The 21163-nt window shown below is 54.9% G+C and overlaps 1 protein-coding gene across 4 annotated transcripts in view; it reads right to left on the reverse strand.

The window, feature by feature from the left end:
* Positions 1-21163, reverse strand: part of TTC7A (tetratricopeptide repeat domain 7A) — a 117053-nt gene that overhangs the window by 42579 nt on the left and 53311 nt on the right. For all 4 annotated transcript variants that reach the window (XM_010984035.3, XM_064494521.1, XM_031466962.2 and 1 more), the window contains 5 exons: positions 16379-16516; positions 14867-14950; positions 10872-10976; positions 2267-2384; positions 529-586 (listed from right to left, as the gene is read on the reverse strand). In XM_010984035.3, coding sequence (XP_010982337.2) covers positions 529-586; positions 2267-2384; positions 10872-10976; positions 14867-14950; positions 16379-16516 — 503 coding nt within the window. The remainder of the gene's footprint in view (positions 1-528; positions 587-2266; positions 2385-10871; positions 10977-14866; positions 14951-16378; positions 16517-21163) is intronic.

Raw genomic sequence — 21163 nt, forward strand, 5'->3', positions numbered from 1 at the left:
AAGCCAGCATATTGAGTCTGGGGCAGGCCCCCAACCAGCAGCTCCCACCAGTGCTTTGACAGAGCAAAACACACAGGGCTCAGGGAGAAGAGCCCTTCGATGGGCCAGAGGAAGGAGAGGGGAGGGAGCTCAGGGGGCTGTGGTGGAGAGGGGCTCAGCAAGGACGCCCGAGGGAGGGAGGGCCTCACTGGTGGAGGGGCTGGGAAAAGACAAACACCCTTCTGGAGCCCCTGCTACTGGTAGGTCAAGGTGCATTCTCCCTTTATTTCATGTAATTATCACAGCGATAAAGGGGTACTGTTCCCTTTTAGAGCCCTGAGCTCAGGGAGGGCGGGAGCCTAGCCTCGGGGGAGCCCAGCCTCGGGGGAGCCCTCAACCTGCCCACCCAACCCTAAAGGCTGGTTTCCTGCTTCCCATGTGAGCTCTGAGAGCCTCAGTTTGCTGGGCAATAAAATGGGGACAGAAATCTTTGCTCTATCCACGCCAGAGGGTCCTCTGAGAAAATGTGAGAATGAGGCACCTCCTTACCTCTCCAACGTCTGCAGTGCTTTCCGGTGCAATTCGTCTTGCTTGGACTTCAGAGTTGCTGCAGGAGAGAGGGTGGAGACAGAGCCATGAGGGGCTGCTGGAGGGGGCCAAACCAGCCCCACCCCATCTGGGGCACAGAGCTCTGTGGGGAGAGGCCCCACGGGACCCTGCCTGGCAGGTGCTTGCACTCAAGCAGCTCCTAACGGGTGCCACCCTCTGCCCTTGTTACCAGGGTAGAGGGTATGGGTCTTCCCCTGGCCCCAATCTCCTGGCCTGCTTCTAGGCACAAGAGGTCCTTCTTCTCCTTCAACTTCTTTGCCACCTGGGTCAACCTGACCCTTCCAAAGGCCCACACCTGGAGAGAAAAGCTACCACCTCTGTCCTGGCCACATGCCTCCTTGGGTTTCCTTACTCATGTGGCTTCTCCTCTTTTAACCATTTCAACAAATTTTAGGTGGACAATTCAGTGGCACTAAGAACATTCACCATGTTGTACAACCATGACCACCATCCATTTCCAGAACTTTACCAACCCTAGCAGAGTGTCTGAACCCACTGAATACTAAATCCCTTCCTCCTAGCCCACCAGAAACCTCTATCATACTTTCTCCACGAGGTTTCTTGCTTTAATCCAAACCTGGCACCTTTCTGGTAAATTGAACCTGACTTTAAATGCAGTAGGAAAGGCATTAAAAGCCTTAGCGGGTGCTGAACTCCCTGGGAAGCTTTAAAATTACTGTCATCCCAGGCTCCAGCCAGACCAGGTCGGAATGCTGCTGGCAGGACCAGGTGTGGATAGATGTCAGAGGTCCCCAGCTTATAAAGCAATCCTGCTTCTGACGTATACGTGGCGGGGTAGAGAACGGCTTTAATCCCAGAGGGTTAAAGGCACAGGGCAGGTCTCTTGCTCTGAGCAAACTGGATTTTGTTGAAGGGATTCATGATCCCCCTCACTTGACCAGAGTGTGAAGACCCCAAGGTTCCCTGTCAGAGGCTCACTAATATCCTGAAGAAACAGCAACCACTGTCACTAGAGAACAAGGAGCAGGGCCCCGCCACTCCTCCCTCCCCTCCTGTGCAAGTGCTAGCTGTGGTTACCTCTCACTGTGTGGGGCCTCTGAAGCCTGCTCCTGGGGGCTGGCATTTGGGGGTGTGGGTGGGAGCTGATCAGCATTCCGGGTTGGGTCTGGGTGGGGGCCCATCCCTCCCTTTCCCTCAAGCTAGGGAAAGATTCAGAGGCAGGTGGCTGCTGACCCCTGAGGGGACACACAGCTGAGCTGGTGAGGTTGGGGAGAGAATGCCAGGCTCCAGGCAGCAGGAGTGGAACCCATGCACCATTTAATTAAATGCCTGCTGTGTACCCAGCTCTGTTGCATGCACTGAAAGGGAAGCTGACAGTGGTGCTGAGGGTAAAGGTGAACCAGAAGGAAGACACTGCAGGGTCGGGGCTGGTGGTGCATCTCAAGATGACAAGCACCACGGGAGCGGAGGTCAGCGTGGGCCAGGCCAGGAGCTGGGGCTGGGAGGGAGAAAGAACTGGGCCCATGAAGGCAGCGTGTCTGAGGCTGGTGAAGTCTGAGCAAGAGCGAGGATGGACTGAAGGGTGTGTATTTGTGTTCGCGTGCACATGCACATATATCTCAGAGAAGCTGATGGAGGTGTGTTGGGGGGTGGGCACTGGGAGGCCATCCGGAGGCCTGAGTCGCCCCAGCAGAGGCTCCCAGGCCTCGGCACTCACCGTCAGAGGCCTGCAGGCTGTAGGTGAGACCCAGAGCCAGGTAGCCCTTGGAGAGGAACTCCCCGGCCTCCTCCCCGAGGTGGATGACCATCATGGCAAAGCGCTCTGCCTCCTCCAGCTGTAGAGAAGAGAGGCAAAGGTTACTGGGGAGGATAGCTATCCAGTCACCAGCCTGCGGCCCTCAGAACTGCAATTCCTTACACCTGACCAGAGAGGCTGGGCAGCTTGTCCAAGGCCACACAGCCACAGAATGCAAGGATTACCTTTCTTCTACCAGTAACTCTCTGGACCTTTCCCCCCAACGAGGGGTTGTGCTAAAGGTCACAGGGTGCTACCTCTCACAGGGAAGGCTGCCCTCACTCCAGGGACCTTGGCTCTCCAACAGCTGCTCTGCTGAGAGCATGGACCCGGGGCCAGGCCAGTCTGTGCTGACTCCTTTCCTCCCTCCTTCCTCAGTAGTGCCTGTGTCTGTCCCTGCCCTGCTCAGCAGACAGAGGGAAGCCGGGATCGGGGGTGGGCAGGGCTTGAGGACTGGGTCTTGGGGACACGGCCAACCCTGTGGAGCAGAGCGGAGCGGGCTGCTACTAAGGTTCCGGCTCTGAGCTCGCTCCCTGACCCGGGGGAAGCTCCAAATTTTCAGGGGAAAAAGGCCTGGGGCTATTTCTGTCCTGGGAGCAGGAGGGACTGTTCCAGTTGGAAAGGGGCCAACTGGCACTGGTCACATGTGCACACATCACATGCAACACGTGACATGAAAAGGGGATACACAAAGCAGCCCTCACGAGCCCCCTGGGGCACCCAGGGTGGTCAGGCCTTTTGGGAGGTGGGGAGTGGGGGTGGGCAGCTGGCCCACAGGCCTTCCAGAAGCCACCCCCACAACCCAGGAGTGTCATCTGCCCACGTGCCTGGTGTGGCAGCATCACTAAGAACAGTGATTGGTACAACCCTCAGCAAGGGGCTGAATGATTCACACACAAAGCCCCACCACCGCCCAATGTCAAGGCCTCCTTGTGTGGGCCACAGAGGCCCAAAAAGTTATGCTGGGTTCTGGTACCCCAGCCAGAGTGCCCTTGGAGAGGAACTCCATTCCCAAGGTGGATGACCGTCATGGCAAAGCGCTCTGCCTCCTCCAGCTATAGAGAAGAGAGGCACCCAAAGTACAAGAAAGGCAGAACAGGTGAGCTAACAGCCCAGAGACAGATTGCCAGAGGGGCTGAATCCCTGTGGCCCTACCACCATCCCTGACAAGGTCAGCCTTTCAGCCCCCTCACGGTCAAGTTCAAGCTGCCAGCCTGGGCAGTAGGCCACCTCCAGATCAGTGGACTGGTCACCGAAAGGATGTGGGAGTCTGGGGAGTTGGGCCTGTAACACCATCAGGCCTGAGGTCTCAGGGCTGGGGGGAGGCAGCACCTCAGGAAACCCCACAGCTGCCCGCTGCCCAGTCACGGCTGTCTGGGCGGACGCAGGCTATAGACACTGAGATCCATCTCTTGGAGCATGTGGCCAGCAGCACTCAGGAGGGCTGTGGGGCCCTGAAGTCAGAGCCAGGTTGAAAGGCAAGCACAGGACAAGCCCTCTGACACAGGCTCAGTGCCTGACAGACTGTGTCCCAGAGGTCCTCACCTCCCCCCTACTCCAACCGCTCCTCCCTACAAACCTCCACTGAGTCTTCTGCAGCACCAGGCTCTATGCTGGCCTGGCTGGGGAGGCCCAGTGAGGAGGAGGCAGATGCCTGGATGAGTATGCATGGAACTCCTGGGAGCCGACACTAAGGAGGGCCAGGCCCCGCAGGGCAAGGGGGCTCTTAATCAAGGCTCTGCTGTGTGGTGCTGGCCTGGGGCTATGGGAGCCCCAAGAGAGGGGCAAACACCTGGCTGGGGTTGTCCAGGAGGCTGCATAGCTGAGGGGGTACTGGAGGCAATAAGGGAAGGGTAAGTGAGCAAACAGCCCCTTGCCCACTTCCTAATCTGCCACTTCTCGTCTTCCAACTGTCTATAAGTGTCATTATGACCTATTCAAACAGACGCGAGCTTTTTTTAATAAACCACCAAATACGAGTTAGAAATAGAATCCAGAAACCTACTGCACTCCATGTATATACATTCTCCTCATGGCCATGTCCTTCTCCTTAGCAAATGCCAGCTTCTATCTCCTGCAACCCATGCAGAGAGGGTGCCAGGAACAAAGCGGAGCAATTACTGGCAAACAGGGGAAAGTTACTCTCCTATTCAGACACATCATACTCTGATTAATAGAGCTCACCACCGTTCAGCTTTAAAATGTGACAACATACAACCTTAGCTTGTCCAGCTTGTGGTCCTCTCTGACCCCAGGTTAGTAGCTTTCCCTGACCAGTACTTGCCAGCCTTGTCCACGTAGTTTAAAATGGTCTCTAAACACAGTGTTGGTATTTGTCTCAAATCAAACCCACAAGGCTTCAGTGGACCATTTTCCTACATGGCCAATACTATTTTGATTTCAGTTACCTACCACAAAACAGTTGTTTGCATATGCAGTCAATGTAATGATTGCAAAGGAAAAGAAGTCTAATCGATTCTATCAAATATGACAATATACAATATAATATACAGTAGTAATACGTTTATACATGGGTGCTGTAGCCAGCAAAAGAGAAAAATGCTGTCAGAGCAAAAACAAAAACCCCAAATATATAAGTATTTTAAATATAAAAATATATTTTAGAAACAGAAAGCATATTTAAAAAATATATATATAGTGCACAATTCCCCTTCATCTAAGACAAGAGTGGAAATCCTAAAATAGGGCTTTTCCACTTTTGTTCTGAAGTACGAGAATCCCACCCAAATCCAGAGTCAGTGCCACACCCGTGAGTGAGTTTTCCACGCAGACAGCAGGGCAGCCTAGCAGCTAAGAACACAAGCTCGGGGGCCGGACTTCCTGGGCTTAGATCCTAGTTTGGCTATTAACTGTGTGATGTCGGGCTCGTCACTTCACTTTGCTCTGCCTCAGTTCCCTCTTCCGTAAAATGCGGATAACAAGTGTCTGCCCATCGGGTTTCGGGGGGACGGAATAAGATAATAACATGAGAACGCTCAGACCAGTGCTTGAACAAATGTAACTACTATTATTATTAGTTGTAATTTTAGATCTATAATTAATTTAATCCCCCAGAATTTTTTTAAGTCCCATGCTAATAGATGGGGCGAATGCCGTCTAGAGAGGAGAGTCCTTGTCCCCTATAGCTACATGAGCTCACTGACAAATTAGGAAGTGGCATCAAAGACCCTCTTGGAATCCAGAGAGGGGATAGTACTGTCTGCCTTTTGTCTCTGGCCTGACCCTCAGTCCCAGAAAAGGACTGACTCTACACAAGGATAATAGGGTCCCTGCAGCTGTGCCGGGTCAGTCAAACTCTCTGACCCCTCCCCATGGTCTGGGACATACATATGTGTAACCACCCACCTACCCTTGTTACAAGATTCACGTCTATTGTGGGTAATACACTCGGATGTTTCCTATCCTGTTCTGATTGCCTACTTCCATTTTTAAAAAGAGTTCTACTTCACAACCTGCTAATGGGCCTCAACCTGTGATGTGAAAAGAGTAAGTTTAGTTTTTTTTTTTTTAATTGAAATACCATCAGTTACAATGTGTCAACTTCTGCCGTGTAGCACAACGTCCTAGTCGTGCATATACATACATATATTCGGAAAAGCAAGTTGTTGACTGAATTGCCAAGCACCTGCCCATCTACAACACCCTCGCTGTCTTTCTCCCCACCAAGGACCTCCTCTGCCCTTTCCCATCTCCCCGCACTTCCTCCTGTGGCCCCCAAAGTTAACAGCTGATGGCTCTGGGGTTGTGGCCACTGCTTTCGCAAGATTCACTCAGGTTACAGCACTGGGCCCTTCCTGCTCATCAAAATACTTCTAGGGGGAGGGGTTTTCAAAGCTTTCAACCATTCTCCTCCTACGCTGCTTTTTAATACTTCCTTTACCTGTGGCAGCCATGTAACTGCCACAAGACCCAGGTAGAGATCCTCCCCCTCTTCCTCCCTCGCAATTCTCCAGCGGTTTGGTGCTCACCTGGCATGTCACAGCACTGTAGCCACATGACGGAACGGGTATTTCATAACAGAGGGTTCTGAGGCACAAGGATTTTAGGGGACCGATTCAAGGTCACCCGGCTTGTAAGTGGCAGAATCGAGTTTCCAACCTAGAAGCTTCCAATCGAGCTTCCAACTCAGGTCTCCTGAGTCTACATTTGAATCTATCTGAGCCACCTGATTCGTGGCTGCCCTCTGTGGTTCTGCATTTCTCCTCCTCTCTGACCCTTTGGGAAAAGGATGCATGGAAGGATGTAACATTTGGACTCTTTGCTTTTGTTTTTCATAAGTAAGGAAAATGTTCCCGTGCCTTTCCAAGTTCCTGCATCTCTCCAGTTCTCCTAATTTGGTCCCCACACAGGCAGGCTCCTGGCTTTGCACTCTGCTCCTGCTCGGCCTGCCGCGCTCATCTTGCAGTGGCCAAAGAGGTTGTCCCCCTGGAATCCTCACCTCTTCCTCCCCTCCTGAGAACCAGAGAAAGGTCATGTCGGAGCCTGCAGGGCTCTGTTTAAACAGCCCCTCCGGTTTCTCCTTAGTCGCTTGCCCTAGGGCCCAGGACCTGCTGTTATCTGCTCTAGTGAAAACGCACTTTTTTCTTCCTGGAAGGAAAAGGCACTCTTTCTAATTTCCACAAGCTAGTGGCAGGAGAGCTGGCATTCTTTCTTCCTTGCCTCCTAAATACTTTATCCATCTTCCTGGCCCTCTCCACCCCTGAATCTGAAAAATGAAGGCAAAAGCATAAAGGCGTGCCCTGTGTGAGAGGCAGCTATTTTGAAGGGGCTGTCACAGGGACAGCTGCCATTTCCCAGCTACCTCCCATGTGCTAGGTACATGCCTCAGCTCTGGTGGTCACAGCCACCCCGCAAACTGTGGCTGTTTCCAGGTTACTGATGAGGCACAGGGTGGGTCAGTTACTCACCCAAAGTCACACAGCTTCTAAGAGGGAGGGCAGGGATTTCCTCTCCTCTCAGCTTCCAAAGCCTGCACTTTTTCCACCACCCTAGACCAATCCTTAGGGGAAGAGGCTGAGAAACAGCACCACAGACCTTTCCACAGATGAGTACAGCCTGCTTTTCCATTCCACAGCCTCCCTTCCTGCTGTGTGTGACACACAGCACACATGGCATCCCCATCTCCTATCCTCCTAGAAAGGTTTTAACTTTTTAAATTAAATGAACTTGAACTAATGGTGTTCGGAGGGATATGAAAAAATATTTACAGATATTCTGCCCCAAATAACCAGCTGGGGACCTTGGCAAGATGCTGGCCATGCTGAGGTGAGAGGCTGCCACATAGCTATCACCAGGTCAGAGCCCGGGATGCCCTCCCCAACCTGGGCAAACCTCAGGCTAAGCTGTGGGGCCAGTGCTCTCACACGCAACCCATCCTGCTGCAAACCCCTCAACAGCCAGCAGGTGACCATGCAGGTCTCTCTGCCCGGCTCCCTCCTCACCCACCCGTACCCAGGGGCAACCCTGCTCTCAGACCCAAATCCAACCTGGGGCGTCCTACACTGGCTCTGGGCATGAGGACAGGGTGCAGGGACAGCAGGTGCTCCGCCTCTGGCCACGTGGCCACCTAGTCTGGTTTCACTCAGCACAACTCATTTTTCCAATGTCCCAGTTTCAGCCTCCCTTCCTGCAACCTAGGCCGAATTGTCCACCCCCAGATCTCCATCCCTTGCTCATGGGGCTTGGCTGGCCAATGGCTGGGCCTGCTGGGGCTGACATGAGCCCAGATAGCTGTGAAGGCTGGAGATAGAGGTGGTGTCAGACGCCTTTCAGGATCTGTGCCCCATCCCGAGCACCAGCACCAATGTGCCCACCAGTCAGACCCATTCCTCCTACTCTAGGCCTTGAGGACAGAGTGGTGGGCCGCCCCTTTCCTGGCCTCCTAGAACAGGCGGCTCTTGGCTACCCACAGGCCTGCTCTCGGCCCAGCACCAACCCTGGGGGCCAGGGAGAACCATGAACCAGATGTAGGCTTCCCTCACCTTCCCTTGCAGCCAGCTGGTGGGGGTGTCATTCTGTAAGATATATTTGAACACCTGCTATGTGCAGGGTTCTCTGTGGGGGAGAAGGACTCAGGGTGTAAGACACAGTAGGTGAAGAAGCTCCCCATCTAGACGGAAAGGCACCATAAGGCAGAATTCGTTGCCTAGTGGTTGTGCTCATTGGCAAGTGGGATCTATCCAACAAGAACCAGGCATTAACTCTGGGCTGGAAGGGCCCACTACCGGCTGGCTTCTGAGCCCAGTCCAAGGCCTCCTTCTCCTGGAAGCCTCCCTGAGCTGTCCAGACCTTTCCATACTTTGTCATTTGTGCCACATATAAGGAACAGGGAAACTCTTAACCCACCTTATCTGGGCTGGGGTTTCCAGAAGGAGAGCTAGTTCCTATCTTCAAGAAACACATGCAATGAGAAATACAATGCCATGTGCCAAGTGTCCGAGGCAAGTATAAACGGGGCTTTAGGGAGGTACAGAAGGTGAGGTTCCAGGGCAGTGAAGGCTGCCGGGAACCCACCCCCAGTCCTCCAGCAGGACCTTGCTCTAGCCTGTGCCCAATTTAAACTCTGGCTCAAACCAGCCCCCAAACCCAAATGTGCTTCTTTGCTGAGGTTAAACAACTCATCTTTCTCCGATTCTGATGACAAGCCTGCATGTTTAAGTCTCCTTTTGGGCTTTTCTATTTATGTTGTCATTGATTACTTTGCTCCTAACTCATCTGATTTCAATTTGGACTGATTTGATCCTAATTTTATTATCATGTAATCTGAATGCACATAATTACTGTAATTATGCTGCTGAGGGAAACAGCTCCTCCACAGCGGGAAGACCTAAATTTAGGGCTTCCTGGCAGGGGCGGCCATTGGCTGGGTGGACTCACAGCCACCTCAGAGCCGGCAGCTCATGGGAGCACAGATCTTCTCCCTGTCCCACCCTCAGTGGGTATTTGGGCCTCATCCCAGTGATGAGTTTAAGGCCCTTCTCAGGAGCTCTGGGAACACACAGGGGTGTGAGCTACGGGCTCAGTGAGCCCACCCCCTGTATCCTCTGGCTCACACCACCACCTGCAGCTGCACGTGCTCAGCCTGGGTGTCTCTACTCTGCCAGCACCCATACACTGCACACATCCCAACGGCACCCTACCCTCGAGGGTGCAAGATGCCAACAGTCTCCCTAAAAATACTTGAGGATCAAGGAGTTTGCCTGCTAATCACGGGGCTGAGGAAAGCAAGCTGTGACGAAAAGGCCCTCTACTGGCTGGCCTCCGAGCCCAGGCCAAGGCCTCCTCCTCCTAGAAGCCTCCCTGAGCCGTCCAGCTCTTTCCATATTTTGTCATTTATGACACATATGAGGAACAGTGAAACTCTTACCCACCTCATCAGGCTGCCTCATCTAAACACCTAGAGCCTATTGCAAATCAATCTTATAGAACAACATCACAAAGCCTGGGGTCAAAAGCCAAGCTTCCCCCTCCTCCATCATTCACAGTTCGGAGGAGCCAAGGCAGGGCCCTAAGGGCACTTCATACATGGGGACCTGAGGACCAGGGAGCAGAGGGGAAGGTGCTGTTTCCACACTCTCCTGCCAGGGAGGCACTATGGCAGAGAGGGGATGAGGCCCACTTGGCAGGGAGGCAGGGACTCAGGAGAGAGGGGGTCCTCAGGCAGAAAGGGTTAGAATTTAGAGTCTCCATCTCCAGGGCTGGAGGAGTGGAAGAGGCTAATTCTAAAGTGCCTGAAGTATGCACCTGGGCCCCTGTTGCCTTGGAACAAGCTGGGCCCACGACAGTGAGGGTAGGAAGGACCATATATGGGAGAAACTCCTGGGCCAATGAAGGAACTGGGCCTATTAGCCTGAAGAGAGGAGAGGTGGGTGGGCTGACAGCCGACAGGCGAGAGAGATGTGCACTGTTCTGTGCTCTACGTTGCTCAAGAGAGTGGCAATGGGACCACCCCTGACATCAGGAGGCTGACGTGGACCTCAGGAAGTTAGGAAAGTCAGCAAGGGAGCTCCCAGTGAGAGAAGACATCCATGTAGAGGCCCTGCCTCAAGACGCACCCTGCCCAGGCCTGGAGCAGCAGCTGAGGGAGTCTGTGGGGCGGAGAGAGCACCGAGGCAAGGCCTGAGGCCGACAGAAGAGGATGCCTTCCCATTCTGCCCAGAGCTGGTTTTGACTCTGAAAGATGGGCTAGCCCAGGTAACTCCGAGGTCCTGCCTACTTTCCACTGCTGGGCGGGTGGGGGCATCTGGACTTTTGACTACATTTGGCTCCCTGGAGACATTTCAAGACTGAACTTTACAACCCAGCACCATTCTGCATTAGAGGACAGCGGCTGGAGTTTTCTCAGAAGCCTTTCTCCACCCCTTCCCCCGCAGGCCTGTCTGCTTCGCAGCTCCCCCCACCCCTTACGTACACGGCAAGATGCACCCACCCCCACCTCATGCCCACCTGCCACAGGAGGCTGCCAGGACCTGGGCCCTGCCCACCCCTGACCCCGTAGCTCACTCACCCAGTGCAGGGACCCTATGCAGACCTTGGCAGCCATCAGGGGCACGGTGGGGTCAGAGGGCCGCAGCTTCACACATTCCCGCAGCAGCGACACAGCATAGGATGACTGCAGGAGAAATGGCAGGCAACACTGTCACTCATGGCCCTGGGTTGCGACAGACTGGATGCCTCAAGTTCACAGTGGGGGCAACTCCCAAGCAATCAGCCCTTGCTCTGCACACCTCTCCTCCAAAGCCAGGAAGAGGCCAGGTGGGAGGAGCCCCGGCAGTGGTGGCAGCCAAGTCCCTCCTGGGTCTCAGTTTCCTACCCTGGAAAAAGGAGTCTGTGACCTTTGCCCAGAGACAATGTGACAAGAGCTAAGGTGTCAGCAGAGGGAAGCTCTTCAAAAGGACTCCAAATGTGAACCAGAGACATGTTAGAGGTTTAGAAAGGGGCTCCCTCAAACCTCTGAGTTCAACACCCTTGGTTTAAAGACGATAAGATGAGGACAAACCTATTTAGGGACATGGATGCAGGGCTGGTGGTGGGGAGTGGGGGGAACATAAAAGCTGGCCGGGAAAGAGCCTGAGACAAGCCATGGAGATGGGGCCACACTAGCCGTGCTGAGGATGCCCAAGCGCAGAGGAAGGGCCAGGGGGAAGCACTAGAGCCGGGCAGGCCCATCACCAATCACAATAATGAGAAGAACACCAGCTAACCCTGATTTGCGTCTTACTAGGCACTAGGCACTGTTGTAAAGTCAGAGGTCAGCAAAACCCAGCCCACATCTGGCCCTCTGCCTGCTTTTGTAAACAATGTTTTATTGGAACTCAGCCATGCCCATTCATGTGGGTACTGTCTACGGTTGCTTTCCTGATGCAAAGGCAGAGTGCAGTAGTTCCCAGCGGAGGCTGTTTGGCCTGCAAAGTCAAAAATGTTTACTACCTGACCCTTTACAGAAAGCCTGCTGACCCCTGTTCTAGGTGCTTGATAAATATTAAGCCATTTACTTTTCACAGCTCTCCTATGAGGCAGGTGCTATGTCCCTATTTACAAATGAGGAAACTGAAATGCAGAGAAGTAGCCCGTCTGAAGTCACACTTGCCCATAAGTAGCTGAGCTGAGGTTTGAACAGTCTGCTCTAAGCTTGTAACCACTGCCCTATCCTGCCTCTGCAGTGACAGCTTTGGCCAGAGGGGAGGCCTCTGTCTCCCCGCTACACACACACACAGAGGCAGGAGCAAGTGTGTGTAACTACAATTCCCACAGGCAGGGCTGTACTGTGGACTGAACTCCCCATCACTAACTAGCTCTCACCCTCCCCAACCACTCCGGCGGCCCTGCTGAGGAAAACGGGGGCTCTGGAGGGCTCCCCTGTCCACAGCACAGTGTGAGGACTGGGATATGCAGGCCTAGGGCCCCACTGGTCTGTGCCCACCCTGGACCCCTGCCTGTCTCTCACTCTTCCTCCTTTCCCTGTTGAGAGAGGAAGAGCTTTTCTCAGCCCAGACACGACAGACTTCCCTGGGCTCTGGGCTCAGGGCTCAGGTTGAGGGCTTGCTCTGTACCAAGCATGGGGCTGGGGGCTGGGGGCTGGGGGGTGACTGCAGGAAGGGGTGCTCAGAGAAAGGATGGGGAGAGAGGACAAAGCCCTGCCCCGCTGCTCTCTCAGGAAACAAGGGTATGAGGCCGAGACCAAGAGACTGTTAGTATATGACCAGCTGGGAGGCTGGGAGACTGCAGGGGGTGTTGGGCCTGGGCTGGAGTGAGGGCAGCCACCCCCATCTTCTGAGAGAGACCCTCTCCTGTGAAGGCCACTCACAGTACCCTCTGCCTACGCACCCCAGCAAGCCTTGGCCTCCTTTCCTGGCTGCTGACCTCTGCACCCTGGAAATACAGCTTCTCTAGCCCGGACCCTCCACGTTCTTCCCCGACCACAAAACACTGCTATTTAAGGAGCCATCTGAGGACTCCACAGTTGGAGCTGCAGCTCTTTTTTTTTCTTTTTTTGTCATGCTGGTTACCTAGCAACACAGCCAACGTGATTGCCGAAGAGATGGAGAAGGAGCTACCTAAATCATGCCATGGAACTCATTCTCTCTTCCTGCAGGTTGAGGTGCCAGATATATTTATATTTACCTGGCCTCACCTTCTAGAAGAACTTCTATGCACAATTGTAGGTACAGAACCTTGACTCCCACCTTAGGCTCTTGGCAAAGGTGAGGTCTGTCCACCCTTCCAAGGGCTGCCTGGGCCAACCAGGCAGACTGATCTGGTGTGCAGGGTTCCTGGGGGAGTGGGGAGTAGAGAGTGGAGAGTGTACTTCCAGAACAATCTCCTGCTGCTTCAAATGCAGGGATGGGTGTAATCCAGTGTCTCTAGCCTGTAGGGCCTCATACATGAGGAACTCACTGATCACCCCAACTTCCTACCCAAAAGTCCATTTTTTGAGCCCACCTTGCTGGCCTGGGAAGGAGCTGAGCTGGGATACCAGCACCCCGGATCCTGGGATGTGCCAGGCTGCATCTGGACCTCTCTGAGCCTGGCTCTTCTCAGTAAGGAGGTTGAAGACCTCCCAGGCTAATGTGACATCATCTCCAAAGACGGGGGGCTTCCAGGAGCACCCCCAGAAATTAAAGCTAACTTCCATGTGCAGTGCATTATTCTGAGAAGGGGTGCCCATCATTCATCAGCATCTCAAAGGGGTCCATGACCCACAGAAGGGTGAGAACCATTGTCCTGGCCCTGGGCCTCTCCTCCTGATCCATGTGCACTATTACAAGACTAGAGGCATTTTCTGTTTCCCAGAGGCAGTAAGCTGTTGCAGGCCAGGCTCCAGTAAGCTCCAGCCTGACCCCTGCCCCTGCCCTAGGTCTCGCCCTATCTGTGTCTGAACTCTCCCTGAGCCTGGACAAGACCTTGCTGAGCACAGAGCTAGGGGACACTGTGGCATGACTTCAGGATGCCCTACGAGGTGGCCAATGTGATGGGGGAAGGGGAAGAGGTTTGGAAAGACAAATGCCTAGCAAGGTAAGGGGGGTGCAGAGAAGGCTCCTCACCTGATGCTCGGCTTTATTTCCCCAGTCCCTTCCCACCTATCAGGCTGCAGCACCTGCTCTTCTGCCTGCTCCCTTACCAGGACCTGACCAGCACACCCTCCATTCGTGGAGGAGGTGCTGGCAAGCCCAGGAGGGCCCTGGCTGCGAGGCTCGAAATGGCAGGTGGCACAGATGGGTTGGGGGAGGAATTCCCTTAGCCCCACAAACGGGCTGTGGGTGTTTATAGCTCTGAGAACGATCTGTGAGCCCATGCCACCTTATTTCCTGCACTCGTAGCATCCTCAGCCCCAACACCCTCAGCAACCAGCTCCGGAAAGGTTTTCCTTTCATGCCATTGCTGAGAATAGAGGCTTATGTAAGCGTGATTCTCATCGGAGGAAAACCAAGGGGTGTGGGGACGGGGCTGGGTGGGTAGACAGCAAATGCAGCTCAGGAGATGGGGGTAAGGTCAGCCCTGCTCCGGGCAGAACTCCTGATCACCCCACCACGCCCACCTCGCAGTGCTCCCCCAAACTCCTGCGTGGGGCTCTGCTCTGCTCTGCTCTACCCTTCAACCCCTCCCTCCTAGGCAAGTCCCGGATTTATGGGAAGGTTCCTTCTTGACACCAAGCCCGTGGGCAGGAAGAGAGCTGCAGCCCAAGTGGAACAATGGAACCCACGTCCATGCTTGTCTCATGTAGTCACACCAACCAACTCACAGATAGAAATGTCACGATGCCCCCGTATACATGCACATATGCTCAGAGAAGAGCACCCATGGACTCACACCTGCATACCCGGCACACTCGTAACTCACAAGTAGACACCAGATTCACACAGGGGTCTGTGTGTGACCCTCCCGTGCCCCTCACTCTCCTGGAGACTAAAATCAGCTGCTGGACAGTATTTCTGAATCACTGCACCGCCCTCTGCCCACTTCTGGGAGAGACTAGAGCCCCCAGCACACCTTGAGTCTTACCTTCCCACAAGCTACCATGGAGAGGGCCACCTGGTACCAAAGGTGAAATTCTCCAAAGGCAAACTTCATGGCTCGTTCCAGGCACTGGGGAGAGGGAGATGGTCAGCACCTCCCCTCCAGGGTCCTCCCACCCCCAGCCCACCCCATACCCATCCGGGGTAATCACTGCCCAAGTCGCTTCCCACAGGAGGCTGCCAGAGGCTTGTACTTGGTTCCTGTCAGAAAACGCCAGGAATAACCTGTCTCTGCCACTGGCATGCTATGTGACCTGGAGCAAGTCTCTCGCCATCTCTGGCCCTCGGCTCCCACCTTCCTAACTGTGAATGTCTCATGGGATGATGGATACAAGTGAGTGAAATGAGATTTGTGAAAGTGCTTTCAAAATGTGAACATCCAATAAAAATAGTAACAGCTGACATTTCTTCTTACCATTGTGCTGGGCACCATTCTCAGTGTTCTACGTGTATTAACTCATCTACTCTTCCCAACAACTGTGTGGGGTGGGTTATCTAATTACCCCCATTTCACAGATGGGGAAGCTGAGGCTTGAATGACTTGCCAGAGTCACAGGGCCGGTAAGAGGCAAAGCAGACTGACTTCAAAGCCCGTGGACAGAACATCACCCAAAAGTACAGGCTTCATTCTGCTCTCCTCTACAACCCTGGAGAAAAATCATTTGCTCCCCGGGCCTCTTCAATCCTGGGCCACCACAAGTCAGGGGCAGCCTGTGAGATCTGACAGTCCCCAACAGAAGTGGTTCCATGTGAAAGAGGCAGAAGCCAGCATGTGAGGCCAGGATGCACTACGTGGTCATGGTCAGGGCGGGTGAGGGTGACAGAGGTAAGGGGTACAGGACCCGACAGCAGGCACTTTCAGAGCTCGGTGGCCTGGGTTCCCCCACGATGGCCCAACATGCACACCCTGCACCACCCTGGGCCGAAACCTACCTCTCTCGGCCCCACCTTCCTCACTGGTGAACTTGAGAGACCACTTATCCCCCCTCACATTAAAGGAGGTATCTTCTGGAAGCACCTAACACAACGCCTGGTGTGAGCAGGGGCTCAGCAGGTGTCACCGCCCCTCCTCTCGGGAGCCCCCCCAAATACATGGAGAGAGCATCTGCTGCTGAGAGGGCCACCTGCACAAGGAGCCAAGGGCCCAGAGCCACCCCTGATCCCTGCCCGGATCTGAACGCTGTAAAATGTGCGAGTGCCATTCGCACTGTGGGCGGGGGGCAGGAGAGGGGCAGCTCCGTGCCCCTGGTCCCCACACCCCGGAGAGCCCAGCACATGAGGCGCTGCCCCAGCAGGGTCTGCCCAATACAACAGGGGTGCTCTGTCCAGCAGGGATGGGAGGGGATCCAGGCTCCTGACACACCTGACTCAGAACCCTCCCAAGAACGGAGCTGTACCCCTTGGTGAAGGCAAGGAAGGGACAGTGGAGGAGGACAATCCTCCATTTGACATCCTCGGTGGGGTCCTGACTCTAGGGGATGGAGTGGGGGGGCTGTACCTCGGAGAGCATGACGTACTGCCCCCTCCTGCCCAGCGTGATGCTCAGGAGGTCGTAGATGGCCGCGGCGTTCCGCAGGCTCACTGCCCGGTCCTCCTCCTGCTCCGGGGCCCGGCTCAGCACCACATCCCGAGTAGCCTGCGCGGAGACACAGTTTAGGAAAGGCTGAGGACTGTGTGCCTGTCCCCACAGGGCCCCTTCCTCAGAGACCCAGTGACTGTCACTCTTTGGCCACTGACCCAGGCCACACTCCTTTCCCCACCCCCATGAAAGAGAGCAAACCCTCCCCCCGGAGCCCAGGCTGGGGTGACAGACCAGTCCTGAGGACCCATGTCTCTGGTTTTCAATGTTTTATTCTGCAAGATCCCAAACCTACATAAAAGTCGCAAGAATAGTCCCACAGCAGTAAACCCAGTTGTTAACACTGACCACACGTGCCCTGTCTGTCTGTCTTTCTCTAATGATAATAATAGTAGTACCAGTCAGTTAAGGCAACATGGCCCTTCACCCCTAAATACAAAAGGACATTCTTCTTATAACCACAACAGAAATGCCAAATTCAGGAAGTCTAACACCGCTATTTCCATCCTTTAATACTAGCTCATATTCAGATTTTGCTGCCTGTCCCACTGACGGCCTTTCTGGTACTGTCTCATCCCAGGATCCAACCCGGGATCACGCCGAGCGTGCAGGTGTCACGTCACCTGAGTCTCCTTTCATTCAAAGAGTCCCGCAGCCCTTCTCTGCCTGCCAGGACACTGGCATCTTGGAGGATACAGGCCAACTGTTTCGTGGAACAGCTCCTTGTGTGTTTGCTCTCATCCACTCACAGAAAGAGCTGCAGGTATTATCTGGAACTGTCTAGATCGGGTGAGTGGCTCTGCAGCTTGACTCACAGAATGGGAGCCTGGGCAGTGGCCCCTCTGCCCTCTTCTCTTCCTCTGCAGGTCCCCCAAGTCCCCTCTGATAAGGACCCCCCATACCTCCTTCCCATCACCCCTGTGTCCAGCCCAGATTCTTCTGACCACAGAACTCTCTCCTCTCTGTCCCTCCCCAGAAATCTCCCCACAACCCAAGGTCTCTGGGCTTGGCATCCAATACTCAGGAGTTTAGCTCAGAGTTGCCAGGCGGCTGCTCAGAGAGTGAGGAGGTGAGGGAAAATGAGCTTTAGGAGTGCGAAATTCAAGGGGGGAGCCCTGTATCACCAAGCCTGAAATCTCCCCATCGGGAAATGGGGGCCCTCTTGTTCTGTGGCCTGTGGTCACACCCCATCTTGTACACTCACACGCTGGGGACAGCACTCAGACTCGGGAGTAGCTAAACAGGAGACCCAGATCTCACTGGTCAGATCCCACCAATGTGTCCACAGGTTGTCTTCACCACCTCCCTCGGGGCAGGACTACTATCCTCTCCTTCTCCAGGTCAGGAGCTGAGGCTCGCAAGGGTGATAGCTGCAGAGGCAGAAGCTCAGCAGCCTTTGGACTGTCGGTTCTGGATGTGTCCTGCTGTGCAGGCCTGAAGTGGGTTCCATAGAGACTTCTAGAAGGCAAAATGCCTATGAGACCCAAGGATGTGGTTCACCCACAGAGGCATTTCAGTATGGCAGGCCAGTGGCCAGGGGTCCTGATGGCTGCCCCTCCAGGCACAACAGGCAAGAGCTGCCCATCACCCTGATGGACATGGACCATCCCCAGGAGAGGGTGCCGGGGGTGCCAGGAGATGCCCAGAAAGGCTGAGCACTGGTGCCAGCCTGGTCAACAAGAGCCGGCCAGGCTCCGAAGAGTTAAGGGAGAGGAGTGGAGCGGGAAAGAGCCAGAGAAATCCCCCTCCTTCCTGGCGAAATCCACCCACACTGGCACCAACAGGAAGAGAGACGAAATTCTAAGGAGAGCCTTGGCAGGAGCTTTTTCACCGAGGAACACAAAACTCACTCTGCCCCTGGCAAGGAACCTCCCCACTCCTCCACCTCCAGCAATTCCCCAGCTCTGGTCTCCCAGGGTGGGGCCAGGAGGGGGAGCCCCCACCAGGCAGCAATGCGGGTGGGGGGGCAGTTAGGGAATGAGAGGATGGAGACACAGTTCCTTCCCTTGGGGAGGGGCTACGGAAGCGAGAAGCAGCAGCAGCACACGATGCACAGACTGAGCAGAACTGCCCTAGAGCTCTCGGGGGGGGGGGGGGGAGGTCCTGATGGAACGGGGGCAGGGCGGGCAGCCTGCACAGGTGGCTCTTCTGCAGGGTGTGGGGGGAAGCCTGCCAGGCACATCCAGGACCTCTGGACCCACCCATGTGGACTAGTCTCATGCAAAGGATGGTCAGCAACAATCTCTGGCTGGCCTGTCCTCCAAGACTAGCCCCTGCCAGACCCCAACTCCCAACCCCCGGCCCAGGATAAAGTCCTAGCTCCTTTCTGTGGCTGCCAGGGGGCCTGCCCACTTAGCCAGCTTCTCCTCTCCACTAGCTCCCAAGTCCTTCCCTACAGCTTCCTCTCCTCACCAAGTCTGTGTTTGCCTCTGTCAACATGGATGTCTCCTGGCTCCTCCAACCTGACTCAGGTATCCTTTCCTTCCACCACTGGGCCCCCCGCATCCGCTCCCAACCCTGGGCACACACTCTGGCCCCCGCACGCCCCACTGGCTCATCAGTTCTTGGGGCAGGCCCGCACACAGCACTTGCAGGTGACATTGGAAAGAGAAAGATTTCTGGGCCTGGTGTGGACACTTCCTCCTGTTGCCCGAGACCTTGACCTTTAAGAGAACAATGTCTCTGAATGTGTGCCTGGTGGGAGGGAGGCATGGATTTCCAGTACTGGGCAAGCATGAGGTCAGAAAGACAGGAACAGAGGAGGGGATCACAGCAGCATCTCATCCTCCTGGGGACCACCCCCCACCCCCAACATGCAGACAGCAGGGGAGGCATCTTCTCAGGGGGTCTTCAGGGCTTGGCACCTGTGCCAAGAAGGAAGCATGGGTCCCTAAAGGAAAGCCAAAAGCAGAAGTTTGCTAAGTGGTTGCTATGGTTTTGGGGCAGGGCTGTGGTGAAATGCTCCACTGCATGCAGGGCAGCTGGGCAGCGGCTGTGTACATAACCATGGTTAACAGGGTAGGGTGGGTCCAGAGCAGAAAAAAGGAAGTTGTGGGGGCTGGCAACAGGGTAGGAATCCCCATGCAGCTCAGGTGCCAGAGCAGGCCTCAGTGCCCAGGGCCTCAGACCCTCTGGGGGCTTCAAGTCCCTGCCCAGGGTGCCCCAGGTGTGCTACTCCATCCTCCGCTGGGCGCACGTCCTTGAGGCCAGGCGATGCTCACAGCTCCATCAGCAGCCTTCCCTGAACCAGTCCCAGCCACACTCTTTCCCTTCCGCCATTTAAATGTCCTCACCAGAAAATCCTCCAGATCACGTGCAGTGACAGACATGAATATAGAGAGTAAACGTTCTTCTCACCACGGTGCTTCTTACTCGTCTTGGAGTAACGGCAGGCTATTCTCCTCTGCTTTCCCCTGCAAAACCCCTGGGCCCCCCACCTCTGGGGGTGTCCTGTTCTGGTTTAATCCATGCATTTAATCCCAGGCAGGGCTTAGCAGCTGTCCCTGCTCCTAGCCTTCGGCCCTCTGCTGTCCTCCCAGGGGCAGTCTCCCCAGACTAAGGGACATTTACCCCAGGCCCCCAGCAGGTCAGAAGAGGAAAAGCCAAAGAAACGTGCTCCTCTCCAACCCCCCATCATCCAGCATGACCCACTTGTGGTCTTTGGACAAGCATTCATGAAGCAAATATGGGACCTTATGAAAACACCCTGGAGCGCATCTCCATTTCCTAAGGTACGCCAGCCCACAGGACACCTAAGGCCAAGTGGTTCTTGCTCAAATAGGCATTCCTTATGTGTGTGCCATGCATCTGAGGAGCCGAATTATCACTACCATCATCTCATCTGGCCTCACAGTACCCTCACGAAGGGGCAGAATGAAACCACCGAAGCCCCCTCTGCAGTCCGGCGGCCAGTCCAGGACGCCTTCTGCTGCCTCATGGGACTCCTCTGCCAGCCCCAGTCTGGACCCTCTGCTGGCTGCAGGGCTGCAGATGGCATGGACCTTCACTTGGCCCAGCCCTGTTTCTCCTCTCTGGTCCTGGACACAAAGAGGGTAGGAGAAGGAACTAACTGGTGAAGCACTTGGTAAGTGGCATCTCGTAATTCTCACAACAACCTTCTTCAGTTCTATTGTCCTATTTTATAGATGAGAAAACTGAGGACCAGAAAGGCTCCTCAAGACACAGATGGGGGTTTAGGACCCAGAATAGAACCTAGATATTCTGACTTGACTCCTGGCTCTCCCCTGCCTCCTGGTGCCTCTGAGGAAGTGCCCACTAGCCCCGCCCACACCATCAGAGGCCCTGGGGTGGCTCTGCTTAGGAAGCATCAAAGCAAAACACAAGGCTGGGCTTTCTCCATCTGGCCTCAGGTGTTGCTTCTCTGCAGAGAACAAGCTCCTTGGACCAGGTGTCCAGGGTCCTGCTCAGCCCTGCTCTCAGTCTCTCCGCTGGCCAAGGAGCCAGCTTTAGGGCCCGCTGCTCACCCCAGAAAGGAGTCTCATGGGAGCATCTGTGCCTGGCGCCTGCCCCTCCCTGGAGGACGCTGCCATGTTCTCCCTATGCTGTCATCCCCTACAGCAGACATAATTACCACCGGCTCTTGAGCTGCCAGTCTACCGAGCTAAGAAATAACATACTCTGTGCCGCATCCCATCTACCCAGCGACCCAGGCCGGGCCCACGCCAACCCCCGCCCTCCTGCAGC

Source organism: Camelus dromedarius, chromosome 15 (genome assembly GCF_036321535.1).
Source record: "Camelus dromedarius isolate mCamDro1 chromosome 15, mCamDro1.pat, whole genome shotgun sequence".
Lineage (NCBI taxonomy): Eukaryota > Metazoa > Chordata > Mammalia > Artiodactyla > Camelidae > Camelus > Camelus dromedarius.